Here is a 10,959-nt window from a genome sequence, read left to right as displayed (position 1 = left end):
TTTAATAACCAGGCATGATCAGCGTATGAAAAATTACACTTCAGAGAATTTACAACTATTCCAGTATAGTACATTGGTGCTATTGCCTATTGTTCATACAATACAAATCATACCGTGCATCATGAGGAAGGGGAAGACGGAGATGAAGAAGATGGAAAAACGTCTTTGACAGCAGAAGCAGCAGACAAGTAATTAAGCGTATTCTTCAATGTCTCCTTCTCCCTCGCCAACCTCGCAGCAGTATCTTCCAACTCCAACAGCGCCTGTTGCTCTCTCGGCGCCCCTTCAAACGTGCTTCCAACAAAAAACGAAAACGGCGTCGGAAACAAGTTCCTCCTCAAATCACCAACCTCTTTCTCCGCCTTTCCACCTAAGCGATTCGATAACCGAATCACATCCTTCATATACGTCTCCACCTCGCTCGCCAAACCGTCAACATCCACGTCAGTTGCCGGAGAAGGCCGATCCTCCAGCCACGCCACACTCGCGACAAGGTAGGGTTTCGTCCGAACAACTTTCTTCACGCGGAAACGCTCCTGACCTTTGCAGATCAAGAAGAATCGATCATCGACGAGTCTTTCGTGTTTTATAACTTCTCCAACGCAACCGACTTCCGCCGTTCCGGTCACCGCGTCGGTGTAGATAACGCCGAATCGGAGATCGGTGTGGAGAAGCGTATGCATCATGACGCGGTAGCGAAACTCGAAGATCTGGAGAGGAAGTATAGCTCCGGGGAAGAGAACCAGAGGAAGAGGAAACAGAGGTAGTTCCGTTACATCATCTGAATTAGGAGAGTTACCGTTGTGCTTCTCCGGGAAAGACGACGCCGAGCATCGGAGAATAGAACCAGCCTTACGGCGGCGAGAGTGGCGGCGAACATCTATATGCGACGGCGGCGGCGGCGGTGTAATAGTTGAGAATGGGATTTTAGGGTTTAATGAGAGTGGAGTGAGGTTTAACAAAGGGTTGTACGGTGAAGAGATAAGGTGTGGAATTGGGAATGCCATTTCCAAAGTTAAGAACAGAGAGAGAGAAAGAATAAAAAGAGAATCGAATTAATCGGAGAAACTATAGGTTAAAAATTTTATGAATGTGTGGTCGTTAGAATTTCCACTTGGTCATTCACCATTGTCATATGTCAAATTCAATCACAGTCACTATAGTTTCCAAATTGAATTATTTTGATTAATTCACAGTCACAGTCGAATTGAAAAAATCACAAAAATGAAGATGAAGGTGTTGGGAAATTGAAGATATGTGGATGAGATGATAATAGTATGGATTTGCACGTGGCTCTGGATATTCCACGTGTGAATCTCGATAGTTAGATAGTTCTATCTCATGAATGAGGTCAGATATTAAGCCCAGATTCATTCTCTTTGGGCTTTGGCCCAAATTAAAATAACGCCGACCAAAAAAGATCAGAATTATACACGTTGGTTTGTTTTCATACTTCACGCGTCACGCGCTTTATCTTGTGTTATGTCATTGCTGATGACAGATACAGACTGTAACGAATGAGAATTTGACACGTCGATCTAGAAAGCGCGTGCAACGTATTTTCGTTAATTTTTTTGATTGACCAAAAAATTTCAAGTCACGGAGTTATATTTTTTTATTGGAAATCTTACAGTATATAAGAAGTATCGGGGTTGGGTTTAGGATCATAGCAAATTCAAAGAGAAAAAAAATATTTGAAAGCAAAAGCGTTATTTTCGAAGAAGAAAGAAGAAAATGGCGGAAGAGGGACAAGTTATCGGTGTTCACAGCGTGGACGCATGGAAGGAACAGCTCGAGAAGGGAAATGCCTCAAAGAAACTGGTTAGTTCGTTATTATTAGCCTCAAATTTTTTGTTCCTTTTTTTTTTTTTGCGTTTTTATTTTGAAATTGTGTACAATTAGGGTTTTTGAATTTCTTTGCTGCGTATTCTTGTCGCTTTGATTTGATGCTGATTTGTTTCTAGTTATGGATATTTGATAAGCATGAATTTGATTGGATCTTTCAATTGGATGCATGTAAATAATGATTGGGGGTTTATGGTGATTATGAGGTATGAAATTAATTTAACATTTCATGTCTTGGAAATTTGATGGATTTTGTAGGAAATGAAGTTAGGGTTTTGAAGATGGAGAGGGATTTAGGTTTTAGTTAGAGGAAGCTGAGGAACTGGTTTCATATAAGCTTTAGCAAACCCCAATTTTTGTATATCAACTTGAAATTACATTAATTACTTTGACACTTGAGATCTTTAATTGTTTACTTCATGGAATCTAATTAACCTTATGTCAAATTTTTAACCTATGTTCTTTGAATTTTTAACTGCTATGTTTATTGTGTTTAACTTGCTATTGTATATTGTAGCATATTTGTGTGATTTGTGGTGCTATAATATAAAATGGTTGATTGTTTTCATCCCTTAGTTTCAAAGTACTGAAAGGAAATCTTATTGACAGATTGTAGTTGATTTCACTGCTTCTTGGTGTGGTCCATGCCGTTTCATTGCTCCAATTTTGGCAGAGATTGCTAAAAAGCTTCCAGAGGTCATCTTCCTTAAGGTTGATGTGGATGAATTGAAGGTGGGTAATTTTGTAAATCTATTGTTTTTAGTCTTGAATGCATTAGTGTTTATTTTCTTTAACTACGAATCCTGCAACTAATCTCATTGATTTCTTCAGATTGTTTCTGAGGAGTGGGGAATTGAAGCTATGCCAACATTCCTGTTCTTGAAAGAGGGAAAACTTGTGGACAAAGTTGTGGGTGCTAAGAAGGAGGAGCTGCAGTTGACAATTAGCAAGCATGCAACTGCTGCTTCTGCTTCTGCTTGAAGGGTCATATGAGAAGACTTTGTTTATTTCGAGTCTGTTTTCATTTATATTAAGTCAGTTTGTCTTTTTTCAGTATGGATTGGAAATTAGGAATGTAGAACATGGTTGGATATGTGAATAAATCGTTGTTGTATGGTAGTACTTGAAACATTTGGCTGATGAACTAGCAATAAGACAGACAACTAATTTGCATTATATTCTTATTGTGTTGGTTTTATTATCTGCTTATTATCCTTCCATGGATCCCATTTTGATGGTCAGCACTTCAATTTTCTTATAATAAACTTGAAACAAAACTATTTTCGCTATGAAATTATTTCAGTTTTTTTCTTTATAAATTTAACATATTTTTTTTCTATTGTAGAGAAAAATAAAAATAAAATTGTAGTATGATGAGTCTATTACTTAAGCTTTAGATAATTCCTGATTCTGTGAATGGATTGTGCACTTCACCAACAAGGGTGATAAGATTGAGCATTACTTTAACACGCACCAGTTTTGAGTGTAACTTTTTCACGTTGGTTTGGAGCTATATTATGAAGAGCGATACTCATCCAACTCCTGAACGAAGACACATACAAACAGAATCTGGTTTAATGCAACTTCAACGCCACACTCGTTTTTTATTTAAACGACTATTCCATTAGGCATTAGATAGAAGAAAAGTCTGATACGGGAACAGGAAAAGAATCCGGTGCAGGGTATCCAATTCATGATCTAGACCCTAAACTGTGATCCAAACCAACAAGTTGGTGGGCTTCTTAATTTTTTTTTATGGGATGGTGGGCTTCTTGATTACTAGTTCTCCTAACAAAAACAACAGTGGCAAGACTAAATTGTTTCATGTTCAAACAGTCTACCACAAGGCTCCAAACTAGTAATAATAAAAGAGAATCCGGTGGAGGGTATCCAATTCATGATCTAGACCCTAAACTGTGATCCAAACCAACAAGCTGGTGGGCTTCTTGATTTTTTTTTATGGGATGGTGGGCTTCTTGATTACTAGTTCTCCTAACAAAAACAACAGTGGCAAGACTAAATTGTTTCATGTTCAAACAGTCTACCACATAAGGCTCCAAACTAGTAATAATAAAAGAGATTTGATTTATACTGTCAACAACAGACAAAGCATCAGAGAGGATTATCACATTGTGGAGGTTAAGATCTTTTACCATCTTGAGCGTTCAACGAATTGCAAAAGCTTCCGCCATGTAGGATCAATATCCGCACCCACTCTTTTAGTTGCGGAGAAGAAAGTTTCCTTCTCATGGCTCTTCATCACACACCCCATAGCAATGGTGTCGTCAATGAAAACCCCTGATAATCTCACTACGCCATCACCTTCGCTTTCCTCCGCAAATGAAAATTCCCTCCTGACCGGATTCTTCGACGGGTTTGACTTGTTGAACTCAAAAACCCAATCGCTAGCCTGCTCAGCAATAAAACGAGGGCGAAAATTTTCATTGTTAAACACCCCCATGTTTCTATGGTGCCACAATTTCCACAAGATGACACGGAACAATTGGGTGCCAAGAGTGTCACTATTATCCAGGCCTTTATCCAGCAAGAAATCTATCCCTAAGTGTCGCTACCGCGAAAAATGGATCAGAATCGCCACTAATATATTCATCCCATCGCGGGAAAGGAATATCAGAAACCTAACTCGAAACAAGGACAAGGTCTTTCGACCAGAGAACAGGGCACGGGAGTCGGTTACGCAAGGGGAAGGTGTTAGCACCCCTCACGCCCATCGTACTCGATGGTATCCACCTATGTTTGTTTCTATCTAAAGGGTGTATCTATGTCTAAACCTAAATGCGAATGAATGCAAAAGAAATACGGGGAAAAGAAGGAATTATTTACAAGTGTGCTCGCTTAGGCCCCGCGACCCAATGCCTACGTATCCCTTACAAGGAATCAGAGCGACCGTAGTTCGGCTCCATAGTTTCTATTTGTTTTGTGTTTTTTAGTTGAACAGAGGTTAAGGTCACAATCCACGATGCTCGACCTTTGGAGACTTATACGCCTACTTTTGGAAAGGACTTAACTTGTTCTTAAGCGCCTAACAAGGCAAAAGAGTGAACTTGGGTTTGTGTTTTTTATGTAACTACATGATGAACAAAACCCAATACAAGGTTTCGCACCACTTCGTCACTTTGTTTTAATTCGAGCCTTTATTAAGTGTTTTAAATGTTTTTGGTTGAGTATTTTTTAAGGGAATTTACTTTGCGATTTGAATCACATAAAAATGTATAATGATCGAGAAGCAGATTAGGGAATGGATCCCACTCACTTCTATCCCATTATATAATGTTCAAGAAACAGATTAGGGAATGAATCCCACTCATTTCTATCCCATTAATTAATGTTTTAGAAACAGATTAGGGAATGAATCCCACTCATTTCTCTCCCATTAAGTAGTGACCGAGAAACAGATTAGGGAATGAATCCCACTCATTTCTCTCCCATTAAGTAGTGACCGAGAAACAGATTAGGGAATGAATCCCACTCATTTCTATGCCACTAAGTGATTGAGAAACAGATTAGGGAATGAATCCCACTCATTTCTCTATCACTTTCTTAATGTGATTCGCCTCTTTATTTATTAATGTTTTAATGTTGAAAAGAAAAAAGCAATGAGAGAGGGAGACTAACCTATTTCTCTAACCTAAGTGTTATCCTAATTCTAATTCTAGATTTAACATGGGGACTAAATTCTAAAAGGAGCATTAAAATGGTATTAACAAAGTAGGCCAAAAATATGGCCAAAAACAAGTAACAAAATCACACAACAATTACACAAAAATGACATGGAAATAGTACAAAAGCAATTCAAGCATTAGTGCAAAATTAAACTAAAAAATACTACTATTTTTATGGGTTTTTGCATGAAGGAGAATTGAAAGGATTAATGTCAAAATTAACCTAAAATCTACTATTTTTATGAGTTTTTTATTGTCAACAAGGGAAATCTAATTCAAGTCTAAATTGTACTAAAAATCTATTACCTAAAACTAACATCTTTATGTCATTTTTTTATGGGAAAATTCTAAAGACTAAAAATTCCCTAAAACCTAATTAGAACTAGCAAATTTTATGGTTTTATGTGTCAACAATTACCTAAAAAAAAAATAGGGAAGATCTATGTGAAAAAAGACTAAGTTCTAGCATGAATTAATGGGCTCAGGGGGGTGTAGCGATTTCGTTTGGCCCAAGTGTGTATTGATCCAATTTTCATTATTCAGATTAATCTGATTTTATTTCAAATTAAATTAAATTAAATTAAAACTAAGAAAAATAAAAATGGGAAGAGGAATTAGGGTTTTTCAATGTAATGTGTCGTTTCAACTTATCATTCTCATTCTCAGACCCCCTCCCTCATGGACTTTCTTCTCACTTGCTACTACGGCGACGGCGCACCTCCGATGAAGGTCCTCGCCGCGCCACCGTGAACTCACACGAGGTCTCGTCCCTCATCTCAGATCTCAATCCCCCCCCCTTCTGATTTCAAACCTAATTCACTAAATCCCCAATCACAGAGAAACCTTAGGTACGAAACGAATCGGATTGAATATGAATTACGAAGGATCTCTCCACGAGATCTTAGGGGAGAGATTCAAAGTCGCCTACTCAGAGTGATAGTAGCAATAATAAGCGAAGAAGATGAAGAATGGAGACTTATAAAACTTACCTCAGATGGAGATCGCGGTTGCGTGGCTGGCGCGAGGAGAACTTCTATTCAGGTAATCTCTCTCGCTCTTCTCTTTCTTGCGCTATCTTCTTCCTCTCTCAGATTCTGAACCTTTCTTTTTGCGTTTCTTGTGCGATGTCGTCTTATTCGGATGGTGTGAATTGTTGCGTTGAGCGGAGTTGTCGCGTTGAGCAGTGTTGTTGATTGATTGCAGATGAATTGCAGAGAAGTTGATTGAAGAATTGATGATGAGGCGATGAAGAACGATGAAGACGCTGAACGGCGGAGAACGATGGTTCAGAGAGAGAGGTTCTGAGATTGCAAAGTTCTTGTGGATTGGAGATAGGTCATTGGTGGAGATGAAGTGAGTTGAAGATGATCAGAATGAAAGAAGGTGAGGGATTGAAGGTTGCAGAGAGAGTCTGAAGTATGGAGCAGGGTGATGGAAGAGAAATGGCGAGTGAATGGAGATTGGTAGTGATGAATGTTGAAGAAGCCGAGTGGTAGAGAAGGTGAATGAATGTGAATGAAATGAAGAAGAATTGTGGAGATTGAAGATATTGGAGAAGAGTGAAGGATTGGTGAAGTTGATGAAATGGTGGAGAGTGGTTCAGAGATGAAGATTGTTATGAATGAATGGAGGAGTGAAGTGAAGATGAAGGAAAAAATGGAGAATGGAGGAGAGGTTCCGAATGATGGTGATTCTGATTTATAGAAGCTCCTCAGGTTAGTTACTCTTCTGATTTTTCTGAATTTCAGTTATAGAATCAGTTTGAGTCTGGTTAGAATTCTGTTTCTTACAGTTATGTGAGCTGGCCTAGTTAGTTATAGGTTGTTTGAATCTGTTAGGAATGGTTAGTAACTATACTAGGTTGTTAGAGGTTGTTAGAAGTTAGTTAGGATCTGTTATAGGTTAGTTAAGTTAGTTAAGGGTGTTATGCTGAGTTAATTTGAAATTGAAAGGTGAGGGGGAAAGTTAGAATTGGTTAACAGATTAGTTGCTGGTAGTTAGGGGTTTGTTTAGAACATGGCTGAATGATATATGATTTATGTATGTATGCTTGATTGTGTATGAGGGCAACAATTGAACTATTGGAATGTATTGGCTTTGTATGGATATTTGTTTCTGCTCTTGTATGTATGCCCATGATGCACTGTATGTTGTTTGCAATGTGATGTATGTATTGACTTGTTTCTGAAAGTACTGATAAGATATGTGGTTTATGTGGCTGTGGGATGTTTATGTGCAGGGCTGTTTTCACTAATTTAGGAACTGTTTTGAAAATGGTATTGGATGGGAATAATTATATATGGGACTGTTTTTTTTTCTGAACTGATTTTGTTGCCAAATTCTGATATGATGATGCTTTGAACTGATGTAAATTGTATGGTTTTGTCTTGATGTATGCAGGTGCTGTTTACTTGTGTAATGGAAGAGACGCAACTAGTGTAATCGCACGGTTCACGGTGTATTTGGAATGACACAGAGGTGGGCTACATTATGAAGCGCGAAGATTGGGGAAAAAGAATATGCTTGAAGTTTAGTATAGAAATGCAGCTAATTGACTTTGTAATGAGACTTTTTCCTCTTTTTTGTATTGAATTAGGTTGGAAGTGAACATTGAGTATGTAGATGATTCTCCTTGTAAAGTGATATGATATATATACATATGGTTCTTGAAACTTGTAAATGGATGGTTGCTCATAACATGTTACGGTTTTCTTTTCCCCAAAGTTGAGACTTGAATTCCTTTTCCCTCCTTGTGTTTCCACTTTAAATTTACTTGTGATTTCACATCCAAACATTCTGAAGAAATAGTACCCCACACTTGAAATGATTCACGAAGTTCCGCATAATTGATTCTTGTATGTAATCCCAAGTGACCGAGTGATTTCAACCTTTGAATTAATGATAGGAAAATTTAGATAGATCCCTAATTCATCTGATGATTGTAAGCATAATGACATGAAGTCCGGCACCGAGAATCAAAAGGACCCTTTGATCACCACAAGAAATAGGGAAATAAATTCTAATTCCATAGTTCAATGCCCATAAATACTTCGATGAGAATAGCCTTGTAGCTTGAGAAGACAGAAGTTCATGATGAATGACCATATCGAAAATCTACTTCCAGAACCCATGCTTTGAAGGAGAACTAGATGATCCAAGCTTACTTGATATGTACGCCTCAAACCAATGCAAAAACTTTGATTAATGAATGCATGAGTTATGTTAATGCCCTAATGGAAAGATGATGCATATGAAATGAGAAATTTAAGCCAGTTAGAAATAAATATGTGGGCAAATTTTGGGGTGCAACACTAAGTTGGCATCAACCCTAAGACCCAGGGGGAGGAAAACCATACCATCTTGTTATGGACACAATGAAAGAAGAGGTGATCTACAGTTTCATCATCACCGTGACAAAGATGGCACTCAGTTGACCGTATGACATGGTTCACACATAGTTGATCATCATCAGTGCATCTCTGACATGGTTCACACATAGTTGGACATCATAAGTTAACTGTCTGACATGGATCACACATAGTAGACCATCATCAGTGCATCTCTGACATTGTTCACATATAGTTAGACATCATCAGTTGATTGTCTGACATGGTTCACACATAGTCAACCATCATCAGTTGACTGTCTGACATGGTTCACACATAGTTGGACATGATAAGTGCATCACTGACATGGTTCACACATAGTTGGACATGATGAATGCATCTCTGACATGGTTCACACATAGTTGGACATCATCAGTTAACTGTCTGATATGGTTGACACATAGTTAACAATCATCAATGCATCCCTGACATGGTTCACACATAGTCGACCATCATACGTTGACTGTATGACATGGTTCACACATAGAAGGACATCATCAGTTGACTGTCTGACATGGTTCACACATAGTCAACCAGTGCATCCCTGATATTGTTCACACATAGTTGGACATCATCAATTGACTATCTGACATGGTTCACACATAGTCGACCATCATCAGTTGACTCTCTGACATGGTTCACACATAGTTGGCCATTTTTAATGCATCCCTGACATGGTTTACACATAGTCGATATCATTAGTTTACTGTCCGACATGGTTCACACATAGTTGACCAACATCAGTGCATCCCTGACATGGTTCCCACATAGTCGGACATCATCAGTTGACTCCCTGAAATGGTTCACACATAACTTACAATCTTCAATGCATCCCTGACATGGTTCACACATAGTCAGACATCATCAGTTGACTGTCTGAAATAGTTTACACATAGTTGACCATCCTCAATGCATCCATGACATGGTTCGCACATTGTTCACCATCATCAGTTGACTATCTTAAAAGGTTCACACATAGTTGACCAATTTCAATGCATCTCTGACATGGTTCACACATAGTAACCCATCATCAGTTGACTATCTTCCATGGTTCCCACATAGTTAACGATTTTCAATGCATCCCTGACATGGTTCACACATAGTTGACCATCATCAGTTGACTATCTTTCATGGTTCACACATAGTTATATAACCATCATAAACTGAGTATCTTCCATGGTTCGGACATAGTTCACCAGCATCAGTTGACTATCTTCTATGGTCCACATATTGTTGATCAACTTCAATGCATCTCTGACATGGTTCACACATAGTTAACCATCATCAATGCATCCCTGACAGGGTTCGCATATACTTGAACATCATCAGTTGACTATATTCCTGGTTCACACATTGTTGACAATCTTCAATACATTCGTGATATGGTTCACACATAGTCGCACATCATTAGTTGACTTTATGACATGGTTCACACATAGTTGACCATCAGTAATGCATCCCCTGACAAGGTTCACATATAGTCGGACATCATTAGTTGATTGTCTGACGTGGTTCACACATAGTTGACCAACTTCAATGATTTGCTGACATGGTTCACACATAGTCGGACATTATCAGTTGACTGTCTGACATGGTTCACACATAGTCGAAAATCATCATTTGATTGTTTGACATGGTTCACACATAGTCGGACATCATCAATGCATCACTAACATGGTTCACACAAAGAAGGACATAATCAATTAACTGTCTGACATGGTTCACACATAGTCATACATCATCAGTGCATCCCTGACATGGTTCACACATAGCCGGGCATCACGGGCTTCCCTAACATGGTTCACACATAGTCATACATCATTAGTTGATTGTCTGACATGGTTTACACATAGTCAATCATCTTTAATGTATCCCTCACATGGTTCATACATAGTCGGACATCATCAGTTGACTCTCTAACATGGTTTCCACATAAATGACCATCAACAATGCATCCCTGACATGGTTCACACATAGTCGGACATCATCAGTTCACTGTATGACATGGTTCACACATAGTTGACCATCATCCATGTGTTCTTGAC

General features: G+C 38.5%; 2 protein-coding genes across 2 annotated transcripts; one reads left to right on the top strand and one right to left on the bottom strand.

Annotated features, from left to right (window-relative positions):
* Positions 1-1,217, bottom strand: LOC131660208 (uncharacterized). The gene has a single exon (XM_058929389.1). The coding sequence runs from the start codon at positions 1,005-1,007 to the stop codon at positions 120-122; it is 888 nt and encodes a 295-aa protein (XP_058785372.1). The 5' UTR covers positions 1,008-1,217; the 3' UTR covers positions 1-119.
* Positions 1,218-1,652: 435 nt separating this feature from the next.
* Positions 1,653-3,021, top strand: LOC131660209 (thioredoxin H-type-like). Its single transcript, XM_058929390.1, has 3 exons — positions 1,653-1,821; positions 2,455-2,577; positions 2,677-3,021. Exons 1-3 carry the CDS (start codon positions 1,735-1,737, stop codon positions 2,824-2,826), a joined length of 360 nt encoding a protein of 119 aa, XP_058785373.1. The 5' UTR covers positions 1,653-1,734; the 3' UTR covers positions 2,827-3,021.
* The last annotated feature ends 7,938 nt before the right edge of the window (positions 3,022-10,959 follow it).

Source organism: Vicia villosa, linkage group LG3 (assembly GCF_029867415.1).
Source record: "Vicia villosa cultivar HV-30 ecotype Madison, WI linkage group LG3, Vvil1.0, whole genome shotgun sequence".
NCBI lineage: Eukaryota > Viridiplantae > Streptophyta > Magnoliopsida > Fabales > Fabaceae > Vicia > Vicia villosa.
The sequence above is the reverse complement of the archived record's forward strand: the minus strand, read 5'-3'. Positions and strand labels throughout refer to the sequence as shown.